General features: G+C 43.0%; 1 protein-coding gene across 1 annotated transcript; it reads left to right on the top strand.

The window, feature by feature from the left end:
• Positions 1-1,157: 1,157 nt before the first annotated feature.
• Positions 1,158-5,908, top strand: LOC121914508 (phospholipase A2, minor isoenzyme-like). The gene is given in 4 exon segments (XM_042437980.1): positions 1,158-1,693; positions 1,695-1,717; positions 3,476-3,603; positions 4,462-5,908. Coding segments are annotated over 4 exon segments (477 nt in total). The 5' UTR covers positions 1,158-1,489; the 3' UTR covers positions 4,584-5,908.
• Positions 5,909-13,418: the final 7,510 nt, after the last annotated feature.

Raw genomic sequence — 13,418 nt, 5'->3', positions numbered from 1 at the left:
AGTGTCCAACTGCATTAATTCCAAGGTGCAGCAGCTGCCTAGAAGCCCCATTTAATTATGGATTGATTTTCAATGCATGTAGAGAGGCCAGATGGGCAGTATATTTGGTTATACTGTACTGGATCTTTTCAGCGGGTGGTTGGAAGTCGCTCCTATTCTCATAGTAACCTTGAATGCATCCGTGAGCTCTGTCTCTTATGTCATACGGTTATCAATATGTGTCGGTAAGGTCTGGCAAACAGGTTGGTCTTATCAAGGTCCATGTTCCCACAGGTGGCCTTTTCCCTAAGAGAAACCAGTCCTGGGATTCTTCAGAAACACCTCTGGAAACCTGAGTCTGGAGTCAGTCATTTCATGTTTTTAATTCTACAACCTCACAAGAGAACAAATATTAGCTCTTCCCTATATATATTCCTGTATTTCCCAACCGTTGTAGAAAGCACCATTAAGATTACAGATGACTTCATAGGGGAAGAACTAATTAACCTGGAATGTCCTTTTGTTCAAACTGATTTGATGTCTGCTTCTGGACATGGCATGTTGATGGGTGCCAAGGCCGGATGATAATAGAGACCATATCTTGTTTTCATTTGTTCTGGTATAAATCTAGAGCAGCTCCCTCCCTTAACTAAGCTCCATTGACCTTGGAGTAGGATGGGCTTTCCGTTGACCTGAGCACCTATCCGCACAGGCGCATATATATATCATGCGCTTTCCTAAGGCGAGCATGCAGCTCCATAGCATTCATCCTGGAAGATGTTCTTCCTTTATATATATAATCTGTGTCTGTCTGTCTGTCTGTGTTTTGGCTTTCAAGTCACCAGTTGACTTAGGTTGACTGCATGAATTTCATAGGGTTTTCTTAGGCAAGAGATACTCAGAGATGGTTTGGCCAATTCCTTGATTTGAAATAGAGCCTACAGCAACTGGTATTCATTGGTGGTCTCCCATCTAAGTACTAACCAGGGCTGACCCTACTTGGCTTCCAAGGTGAGATGAGATGAGATCTGATGGCGCTACGGTTTTTTAAGCCATCCTCACCCCTTTAAATTTACTGTATATACTCGACTATAAGTCGACCCCAGGCATAAGTTGAGGGCAAGTTTTGGGACCAAAATTATGGATTTTGATATGACCCATGGATAAGTCGAGGGTAAAATTTAGGGGCATCTAACAAATGATGTAAAGTAAGTGTATATATTGTATGTTGATTGTTGTTTGTTGATGTTTGATCAGTTGATCGTAATAAAATCTAGATGTAAAGGATGAAGCAAAGGAAAACAATGCCAAATAACTTACACAATTCCAGCAGGTATAACTGTTTGTGCTCATATTAAAGGCTGGGTGAAAATAGAGGGGGGTCAGTACAGATTATATTCTTGCCTTTCACCAGCGGTGATTCTTTATTTTAAAATAAGAGTTAAAGTACATTCACCCATGGATAATGTTTTTTGGATCAATTTTTTGACCTAAATTTCTGGACCTATATATGAGTAGATACAGTACATGTGAAATTTACCTGAAGGGCTTTTCATGCACAATCCTCCCTTTCCCAGCCAGCACCATCACGTCGTCCCCCGTGCCAAGGGCCCTGTGGCAATTCCGGTCCATGATCCAATGCGCCAATCCCAAGAGCAAGCCGCTCAGGCAATACAACCATTACGGATGTTACTGTGGCCTCGGAGGCTCTGGAAGATCCTGTGGACGATCTTGACAGGTTAGTGGCCATTAAAAAGCGCATCACATTTTGTCTATGCAGTGTGAGAAACTCAGACACTGCTATGGCAGCTGTCCCTTATATAAAATGGCAAAATCAAAGTTTGCTTTTGGGAATTTATATATGTATGTAAGTATGTATGTATATATATACAGTGGGTCCTTGTTATCTTCTAGGGCTTGATTCCAAGAGCCCCACCCCCAGTGGATGCTCAAGTCCCATTAAATACAATGGCATAGTGAAATGGTGTCCCTTATATAAAATGGAAAATCAAGGTTTGCTATTTGGAATTTATACTGTTTTTGGATATTTTCAAACTGTGGATGCTTGAATCGATGGATAAAAAAATCTGTGGATATGGAGGCCCAAATGTATATAGACAGAACAAGATGCTCCAAATTCTGTATTCTGGAGTGGGGACCCTTCATGAAGACAGAAATGCATGCATCATGTAATTGATCAATTTTACAGGGTAAAACATAGCTAACTTAACTGAAATCAATACTTTCAATTAGTATTTGGGCAGAAGATAAACTTGTTAACAGTTACTGCCTGTGTCTCAGCCCAGCATTTCATGAATTTCAATGGTCCATTATTGGCAGAAAGTGCTGCGAACAAGCTTTGGCCTTCTCCAGGATTCTTCATTAGGCGAGATCCGACGAAGTGTTCTGGAGCAACTCCAAAACTTGCTCCTTGTTTTTGTGACAATGTAGTTGGCGTTTGCTTATGATCGCTTTTGGATTTTTCTTATTTCTCATGGCGCCGTCAAGTGCTTTTCACTTTTCATGGGCTTCCAATGTTTCCTATCACTCGGAGTCAGGCTGCAAGACTTAAGAAGGAAGAAAGCCCAAATGATGACATCTGTCTCAGGACAGGCTGCCTCCAAAGCGTGGCAATGGCAGCCTGGATTGGTTTGGAATTAATTAAAATTTGAACTTTTAAGAAGGCAACCTTCGCTTGGGAATTCGAGATGAGCCGAAACCTATGGGGAGCGGGGAAGGGGGAAAAATATATTCAAAGCCCCAAACCAATTCCAAATGGCTGCGTTCCTCCCAGCTCTAATTTGTACACCTGACAGCTTTGTCTCTCCCGACACTTCTAATAGAAGCTCACTGTAGCAGAAACTCAGCCGGTGCGTTCGGGAAATTTCAGCACGAATAAAAACGATCAGGGATAGCACTCCAATGCCACTGCTGTCCTCATGCAGCAGCTGGATTTACCCAAGCGGCAACTGGAGATACCCAAAGGTGAACCAATTCTTGTTGGAAGCTGTCAAATAACCGGTGTGGTGGGTTTCATTTGGCCTCAGTTCTTCCAGAGCAGCTTCAGCGCATGGTGCATTATTTTGGGGGAGATGTGGGTGAGGGGTCTGCATTGTCAAGGAGACTAAAAAAAGATGGCCATTGCAAGAAACATAAGCAAGAAACTACACAAATACTCCCTCTCCCAAAAAAACTTCCTAAGGGTTCATCCAGAAAGTGTATATAGAAGGGTCCTTTGGAAGTAGAGTTTCCATCGTCGTTGTCGTCGTCGTCATCATCTTAGTCTTATATCCCACCTTTCTCCCAATATAGGGACTCAAGGCGGTGAGCAGCAAATTTAAAACAGTGCTATTTCATGCACACAATTTCATGCACACAATTATTTAACAGTTTGTGTAGAAAATTAGTTTCAGGCTATGCATATGACATGTATATGAAACATAAATAAATTTCATATTTAGACTCTGTGGTTTGAGCACTGAACCTTTCTTTGCAGGTGTTGTCAAATCCACGATGACTGCTATGGGGCTGCCAACGACATCCCAAATTGCTATACATGGTTTCACAACCCCTACATCGAGATCTATTCCTATACCTGCTCTGGAACGGACATCACCTGTGCAAGTGAGTAGGTTGGTTGAGTCCGCCATCTTCTTCCTTACAGTGCTCCAAAAGTCTACAATTTTAGTTTCTTGATGGATGCCAAAGTGCCTATAGACAGCTCAGTTTCCAGGCATACCATTAAGTTCAGTGGTTGGGAAAGATATATCCTTCCAGATATTATAAATTGCAGCTCCCATAATCTCTTACCATTGTCTTCTGGGAATAATTGTCCCAAACATCTGGAGAACATTCCCTATTCTTAGGGCAGAGGTGAGAGTTGGTGGCCCTCCAAATGTTATCGCACTGCAGCTTCCAGCATTCAGCACCATTTATTGATTTATAGCCTGTCTTTTCCTAATAATTGGGATGCAAGATATCTTCTTCATTGTCATGTCCCATCAAGTCAACTTTGATTGATGGCAAATCCAAGAATGAGAGACCTTCAAGAGCTCCAGTTATCAATAGCCCTGCTCAGGTCTTGCAACTCCTAACAATCCCCCATCCAGCATTGCCACTGGCCATCAAAACCAACATAGTTCAAATTGTCTGCATTTTGTATTGTATTGTTTCTTTTTTAATATAATATAATTAAAAAAAAAACCATCCCCATGGTGAGAAATACATAAGAAGCTCTTAAACAGAGCTGTAGGAACCATTGGCGTCCTAGATATTTGGGACCAGAACATTTCAATTACAGTTAGCCATGTTGGATGGGGATGATGGGAGTTGTAGGTTGGAACATGGAGGTTTGCCTTTATCCTAGGCAAGGCAGTTTTGGGGGCAGAAGCATGTGAGGGGGAAAGTTTTGATTTCTGGAATGAGCTGAACCAGTCCCTTGGTAGTGATTTCCCTTTTTTCTGCCTTTTTGCCCCCTTCAAGGTGAGAACGACCCTTGCGAAATGCACATCTGCCAGTGCGACCGGGCTGCAGCCATGTGTTTCTCCCAGGCTCGCTACATTGAAGAGCACAAGAGCCTGGACAAGAAGCAATATTGCCAATGATGAAGTTTTTATGGGGTGGGGACTCAGTTTCCAACAAGATGGCATGGACTCCCTGGCATCTGTACTCCACGCTCTGGATGACCCTTGGGAAGACGTTGGAGCTGCTTGGAGTGGGAACACTTGGCCTCTGCTTGTATCGGGACCCAAGAAATGTGGCTCAGAGAAGCCAGCTTTGGGAACATGTATGAGAAAGGAAGCTGAACCAAACCTTGGTTCCCCTTTGCCCAAAGTTGGAAAGTGCCTTGTTCCTGCTTGAAGCCAACCCAAGTTAAAATGTACAGTATAGTGTCCAGTGCCAACCATGGGATGTCAGGCATCAATAGGACTGCAAGGTTAGGATGAGTCCAGGTCCTGAGATTTGAGGACCAAAAACTGAGACTTAGGAATGACTTCTTGTGATGTTGCAGGAATTGGGTCCTGGTGATGTTCCAAGGCGGAGCTCCTGGTGATGCCATTGAACATATGTTAAATGCCAACTACAGTTGTGCAAAGTATCCTGTTGCAATAAAAAAATACCAAGTCTACCAACATATATGGATACACCTTTCAAGGCAGTGCTCACCTTTCTTGAGAACTTGGAGTGTTATTTGGAGAACTTAGGTGACTCTCAGACTGAAATGGAGGAAAGCATGGTTGGGGTAGGTCTGTTTTGCCTTCTGAAACCAATCTCTCAAAGGGAGTATATGAGAGCCATGGAGATTAAAGTAGAGTCGTCATAGTGGTCTAATTCTGCAGTGTGAAAAGGCCCTTCGCTGCATGCACTAGGAGATATCTCTGAAGTTGCAGCACATCTTCTCCTCTTTCTCTGCAGCTTTTCTCTTCAAATCAACATCCTCTTCAGCTTGAGCCTGTTAAATGCCTCTGACAGAGTGTAAAATTTCACATTTGCAACAGATGCAGGTTGCGAGAGACAGATTCAGAGGTGCCGCGGAGAGGACTCAGTGGCAAATACCTTCAGACTGGTTTGTTTAGCCTTCGTCCTTCGCGGTCTCCCTCTTGTTTGGCATAAATAAAACAGAGGCCTACAAAACGGCACATTCCTCACCAGTAGGAAATGCTTCCATTGGCACTTCGGCTTGGTTTTTCAACACAGTTCTTGCACAATGCTTCTCTTTAACTGCCACGGCTGCATCCTGTGGGAGTCTGAGATTTGTAGTTTGGGGAGGCACTAGTGCTCTTTGTCTGAGAATTATGAATAGTGCTAAAGTGGTGTCAGTGGTCTCTTATGCTCTTCCTGGGCAGTGATCTACTCCCTTCCACTGTCAATAACGATAATTCAGTTTCAGAAATCAGGTCATTAGCTGGCTGGCATAAATAACAACAACAACAACAACTTTATTTTTACCCTGCCTCTCCATATGGATACCCCCAATGGTTCCACTTAATCCTCTCCCAACCTACTTTCTCAGCTTCTTTTAAAATATTCCAGTTTCTCTCTCCTCCTCCCACTTTCTCCCTTGCCCTAAGCTTACTTCAATTGCTGCAAAGATACGTTCAAAACATTATGTAGTTTGCACTCTGTTAATTCAGAAACTTGGAGCGGAAGAGCAGACTCTCGCCCTTCCCTGTAGATTCAGGCAAAAGCAAACTTTTGCAGCCACTCCTAGCTTGGGTGATCTTCCTCATTAATATCTTTTACGTTCTTGACCACACGTCTCCTGGTTTTCATGTGTGAAATGTTGAAGGGCATGGGGTTTTTAGGTGGCCCAGCACCCAAATTGAGTCAGATAAGTGCATCAATTGCATTTAAACCTTGAGTGGCCAGGCATATAAAGGTAAATCTAATTGATTCAGTGAGTCTGCTGCAGTCAGGATTTAGCATTTAAGTCTACATGGCCAGACAACAAAGCTGTGCATGAAGGTAAGGCTCAGAGGCACTTGAGTAAAGTTGCCCAGTATCAGTGTTTAAGTGCTATAAATAGGGCAGCCTTTCTCAAACTAGTACCTTGCACATGTGCTGCATTAGAGTCCTATCATTCCCAGGCCATGTTGTCTGGAATGATGGGGCTTGTAGTCCAGCACATCTGCAGGGTGCCATGAGGTTGGCTCCGTTTGGGCATTATTTAGCTCTCTTTCATCCTCCCAAGCCAACCCTTTTGAAGAACGGTCTCTGTGGCTTTTGCACATTAAAAAAAATTAGAAGTGCTTCCATGGAAACTATAGATTGCTTCTTTTATGCAGAGTAATTCTTTTGTGCCAATTTACAGATGATTTGGCCAGTGCTATTGTGTCGCACAATGGCGGTGAATGAAAGCAACTATCTGACATGTCGATCTTCCCGCTATTGTCTGCCGGGAATGGGAAATTAAAAGCTGTGTATCTGTTGACTCCCCTCTTCTTCTGCTTTCTGAATTAGCACATTTCACCTGAAGGGACCAGGCATATCAGGTCTATTAGTATTATTTTATGGTACACAGTGGGCAAGATCTCATTTGGTTCCTAGCTGCAACTCTACACAGGTTTCTGTCTAGTTTAGATCAAACTATGTGTCTGCAGGGTCGAAGTTTCTCAACCATGTTTCCCCAGTATCCTAGGATTCCCTTAGAGGTCACCAAGAGCTGTGTAAGAGATTGTGGCTGGAAGTAAAATTGGCCAAGGAGATTACTACACATGACTTTTAATCTGCAGTTACATCTAGGAAACAGCACCATTGGCAATACTTATCGCATGATGTCGCCTCTGACCTGTAGCTGCTGTGCCTCTGAAACATGGCTAGGGGCATCCTTTTTCACTTGCCAATTGGCGGCACTTCCATCATCTAGGAGAATGTTTGAAACTTGAATATTGAAGTTTGCCATGATCTTTAGATTTGTGGGGAAGAACAGACTTAGGCTGCGTTGACACTGCAGAATGAATGCATTTTGATACCGCTTTAACTGCCATGGCTCAATGCAATGGAATTACAGCATAGTTCTGCAAGATATTTGGTCTTCCAGTGCTGATGCTGCTAAAAAACATCTATCTGGGCAGAGGCCAAGGAGGACAAGGGGAGCTGGGTGGCCATAAAAAGACACTGTAAAAGGAGGCTTCTTTGTCAGAGGTATACCTGTATCGGTTAACAAGAGCTCCAGCACTGTAAATAGTGAGGTCTCCTTGTTGTCGTGTGCCTTCAGGTCTTTTCTGACCCAAGGCAACTCTATCACAGGGTTCTCTTGGCAAGATTTTGTTCAGTGGGAGCTGGCCTTTGCTTTCCTCCTCGGAGGCTGAGCGAGTGTGACTTGTCCAAGGTCCTAAAGGTCTTTCTGAGTGCGATGGAGGAGCAAAACGAAAGAGCGGGTTTCAAAAGGGGGGGATTGCTCTTGATAAAAATAATTGCCTTCCCAGCCAGTGCCAATGTCGCCTGTGTTGCTCTGCGAAGCATGACTCACACTTTCTGCACATCCCAGGCCTAAGAAAGAGAGACAGGATTAAAATGGCATGGTGCATTCTCATTTTCTCTTTCTCTGATTGCACTTTTAATTAGCTGCAATCTTCTGGATGAGATTAGAAGGGCTTTTGGGGTGGAGATGAGGCAGTTCGGGACATCGCAATATTTATGTTTTGTCTCTCTGTTATGAATGCTATGCAGATCAGGAAACCCTCATGCCCCACTTGGAGCCAAATGTGGGCAACCAGAAGCATTTTGGGGGCCATATCTGCCCCCCAGTAGGGCATGGAGGGCTGCCCAAACCCCACTGTGCAACTATATTTATTTCTTTTGTTTTAAAATGCCTAGATAGGCATTTATTTGCATCAGCTCCCAGTCATTGCAACTGGTTTTCATGACAGCTGACGGTGGGACCTTGGTATCTGCAGGAGTTTGGTTCTGTGGATGCTCAAGTCCCATTATATACAATGGCTTAGTGAAATGGTGTTCCTTATATCAAATGGCAAAACTAAGGTTTGCTTTATGGAATTGATCTATTGTTTTTTAAAAAAATCAAACTGTGAATATTTGAACCTGTGGATTATAAAAAAATCAGTGGATATGGAGGGCTGACTGTATTTATCCTGGTTTTTTTTTGGGGGGGATTCATGTAGTCCTCTCAAGATCATAATAGAAAAGGAGACGCCAAGAGGAATGTCAACAAGACTTAAAATGAAAATTGTATCCCCCGACGGAGGGAGTAAAAAGTGGGGTTTTGCTCTGTAATGCAAATGTCAGGCTTACAATGAACAAGACATACATTTGAATTATGAATACCTCTTTCTCGCTTTTTGTTCCACATGAGCAACAGTTAGACTTCATGCAAATGGCCCAAGAGAGTCTCGAAAGCAATTTAAGCTTAAAGTGTGAAAATGCAGGAGAAGGAGTATTTCTCCTTCCGCCTGACCTGCAGGAGACTCCAAGGGGTAAAATGCTCCTGGGTGCATCTACGCTGCAGAAATAATGCTGTTTGACACCACTTATCCCATGTAATCCCACAATTTGTAGTCTTATAAGGCTTTAGTCTTCTCTGCTAAAGAGTGCTGGTGCCTTGTTGTTGTGTTCCTTCAAGTCGTTTCCAACTTACGGCGATCCTAAGGCAAACTTATCACATGGGTTTTTTTATCCATGGAATTGAACATCCATGGTTTGAAATGTATACATTGCAAAAAGCAAACTTTCATTTTGCCATTTTGTATAAGGAATACCATATTGCTGCGCCACTGTATTTAGTGAGGCTTGAGCATCCATGAATTTTGCTATCCCTAGAACAAAACTCCAGTGGATACCAAGGGCCTACAGTATACATTACAAAGGTCATACAAGAAGCACAGTGTCTGCAGACATCCCTCTCCAAAAAGGGAGTGAGTGGGACTGAGAATAGGATTGACTTGCAGAGTCCCCGATGGTTTTGCTTCTGCCAAAGGGATGGCTGCATCTGATCAGCTCCCACCAGCAAGTGTTGCCATGGCAATGAAAGATGGGCCAATGGTACCCAACTGGCACTGCCAGCTACTGGCTGCCCACCGCAGCCGCCATCGCCATCGCCAGCTTGTCTTCCGCAGTTGCTTCTTCAAAGCCAGTGTTTGCTTTCAGATATTATTCAGAGGGCAGTCTGGCAATGGATGCCCAGAATTTAATTGCAGACAAAGTGCATGTTTTAATCAATCTGGGAGGGAGAAAAGGTTGATGCTTCTAATGACTCTTAGACCTGCAGCCTCTTTATCGAAAGAGAGAACTGCAAATACGACATTCAGTTCCAGCACATTTCCTTGCCGTGCGCAGCAACAGTTTTAATTGGGAGCTGCTCATCTTTCCTTCCTAAAGGCTTTTGGATTATACTTGCTTTTATTTATTCGTCGTTGTGTTTGTCGCCATTATGTCCCACCTGTTTTGTGCTGGAAGGAGTCTCTCCAAGGCCTGGTTACCACTACCTTTGAAACTGGATCTCAAATTGGTTTTGACCAGTTCAAATGACCCTGGTTCCCACTTGAACCGAATTGCTGAAGCGATTTGGAGAGAGGGGCCATGCACTAGACCCATTTAACCCACGTCTTTTTGATGCTGATTTTTTTAAGATAAATCGATTCTGCGCAAGTGTGAACTGGCTGGAATTGATTCACTTTTGAATGTGAAGCACAAGTAGGTTATTTTACAGGGAAGAAATGCGATCGGGGCAAATGTAATGTGAACCATGCTCCACTGTCAAACCGATCCATCGATTCGGATTGCAAACTGATTTATTTGTAAGTGGGAATGAGGCCCATCTTTCTCTGAAGATGCCAGCCATAGATACTGGTGAAACGTCAGGAATAAACTCTTTTAGAACATGGCCACATAGCCCCCCAAACCCACAGAAAACTATGGATGCCAGCCATGAAAGCCTTCAACTTCACACTAGAGTAGCCACTCTTCCACATTGGCACGCTATATCTGATGGCGAACCCATGCTGTTTGCATGTGTGAAATGGCTATGACCATAACCACATGTGTTCTTCCATGAAGGATAAGTAATATAAACCAGCTTGTACTACTATATTCTGTACTACTAATACACTACCAGAATATGCAAACGAGAGGCTGTCATCAGAATACAAAAATTCACACCATTTATTTTTAGCAAAGCAATGTATGCCACTGTATAGTAATGGAGTCTGTCAGCACTTCCATTCCAGCTATTTTGGGGCATTTGAAGCATTTAGGGGCATAATTACTGGAGTTCAAACACTGCGAAGGATTTGCTGTGTTTCTAACCATTTGCTGTGTCTGCAACGCAGATCTGAAAAAGAGCGTCTCTTGAAACCTGACAGCGCAGGCGAGTAATTATAACATTAGCTAACAGCTTTGCATATTCCATCCATTAGCAGTCCTCAGGTAAATGCCTAGGCATGCTTTTAGGGCTGAAAAAAGTCCACAAGTGTTGACTACAGATCGCCTTTGATGCCGCCGTGTTTTAATCCTTAGCACTAATGGAACTTTTCACTCTTTTCTACTCTCTCTTAACCAATTTGCACAAATATGCAGACGTTGTATGGGACATCCCTATAGAAATCAGTTAGGAATGGCAAAATCTGCCACTATTGCATTCAATAGTGTGGAACTATAAGAGTTGCAGTCTAACGCTGAAATCACTATAGCACACTAAAACACGTTGACATCCCTGGAAGCATAGGCCACTTGAACCAAGTATGAACAGTGTGAATTGCTACGTTCAGGTGACAAAAACAGGTTTCAAGCAATAGTCTCTCCATGATATACAGGAGTTGCTTCAAAGCCACAAAATCCTAACTGATTTTGACATTCTCACAATGCCGTGCCAAACTGTCATCCGAGGGAATTGTGGGATGATGATGATGATGATGATGATGATGATTTTCTTACATCCCACCTTCTTCCCAATATAGGGACTCAAGGTGGTGAATAAGTATAAAACAATACAATTTAAAAACAATACAAAATATGAAATATGAGAGAGTCATCATCCCTTGCCTCTCTGTTAATCCAAGGATGTGCCTTGGTGGAAGGGCTCAGTGCTTGGCACCCTTTCTGCGGATGGGGCAGACCTGTGGATCTTTAGAGCTCTAAGGGTTAAAGAAGGACTTTTCTTGTGGATGTCAAGGGATGCCACAATCCCTGGGTCCCTTAAAATATTTGGGACTACAGTTCCCATTATCCCTGACCACTTGCCTGGTTAGCCTGGGACTTGAAGGGAGCTGTAGGCCAAACCATTAGGGGAAAGACGGACTACTCTTTCCTCTTTCAGCTCTGCTGATTCAGGTTTCCAATTCAAATTCTAGATAATAATAATTAATAATGTGTTTTATTCCAAAGATCATAGCGGTGAACAGCAAGTAAGCTAATTAGCAAGTAGATGAGAAACTGGGAAAGTTATTTGCAAGGGACTGCATCTCCCAGTATCTCCCAGCCAGCATGGCCAGTGGCTATCCTTTTCCCCATTTCAAATGCTAAGATAGCAAGGCCTCCTTTTCTCTCTCCTCCTTCTCTCTGCAGGAGCTTAGTGTTTGTTTAGTTTTCAGATTTATGCCATATGGATCAACCCGATTATAAGAGATTAGAGGCGTTTTTGTGTCATAGATCGCACAAAGTCTTTACCCATCTGACCACTGTGATTGCGCTAGGTTTGGAAATTAAAGGTCTGAAAATATAGGATGGTCACTCTGCCTAGCAAGATGCCCTTTCCTTTCCCATTCTTCCGGTAGGCATTTTATTCAGGAGAAGGATGGCTGTGGGAGCTGCGTTGGAAGGACTGGCAAGGACAACTGCTTTCTTTGCTAGAACAGGTTGGGTTCTAGCCTGGACAGCCGATCTGTTGATGTTCTCATTCCTAACTTATTTGAAACTATGAATATTACAAAGTAGATTTACTGCAGAAGAGGAGGCATTGAATCACAGGAAAAAAGATCTGGAAGGGGGACCTGGAAGGGACTCCAAGGGACAGTGAGTACTTTATAACATGCTCATTGGTTTCATCTCATCTCTCTCTTCTGCAATTGCGTTATTAAAAGTGAATGAAAAACACCTCTTTTGGAGCTTTCATTATCACGCCTCTCTCCAACAATTCAATGGGGACTTTTTGTACCATTAACCGTCCTGAGCTCTCTCTTCCACATTCCCTATAAATAATTTTACAATTAGAATTTAAAAACAACTTGAAACAGTATAAAATTAACATAAAATGTACAAACAGAACTAAAACACTCACCCCTCTAATGTGTGCCAGGGATCGGTACCAGATTTGTATTGCCACAACAATTTATTTTCTGCAAGCTCTTTGTGGACTAGCAGCTAATAGTTCACAGACTGGCGCTGGTCCATGGACCTTCATTGCTCCATTCCTTCTGTTTGAAGAGCTGTCTAGTGCAACCCAAGTTTAATCATAAAGAACCATAAGCTGGGAGACCAGCAATGACCTTTACCTTTAAAGCTCCCCATAAATGTTTAGAGGCACCTGGACCATAAGTAGATGTATTTCTATTTCAACCACTCCATGCATCAGAGGAGGTAGACCAGGTCTACGAAAGCTTATGTTACAACTTCTTTTGCTCCGTTAGTCTCAAAGGTGCTACAAGATCCCTTTGCATGCTGATACTTAAATCACAGCAATTCTTTCTATAAGTGCACCCATGAACATATATTTTAGCAACCAAATTGGTATGCAACTCTCTCGGCCGCATGTATACATCTTCTCTTTAAACCTTTTTCTTGAATGGTGATGCATTTCTTCATGAAGGGCTGGATGCACAAGTGACCACTATAGATAACGGCCCAAACAATGGGGTGATGCATGTTGTCATATATACAAGACGCCAACGCTAGAGGGAGTGATCGCCTGCAAAATGCAATCTGAAACAAAGGCAGAGATTTTTTCTTTCTCTCTCCAATGGATGCTTGCTCTTAGTCCTAGAAGA

The sequence above is a fragment of the Sceloporus undulatus genome, chromosome 8, assembly GCF_019175285.1.
Source record: "Sceloporus undulatus isolate JIND9_A2432 ecotype Alabama chromosome 8, SceUnd_v1.1, whole genome shotgun sequence".
In the NCBI taxonomy this organism is placed as follows: Eukaryota; Metazoa; Chordata; class Lepidosauria; order Squamata; family Phrynosomatidae; genus Sceloporus; species Sceloporus undulatus.
This window is presented reverse-complemented; position numbering and strand designations above follow the sequence as displayed.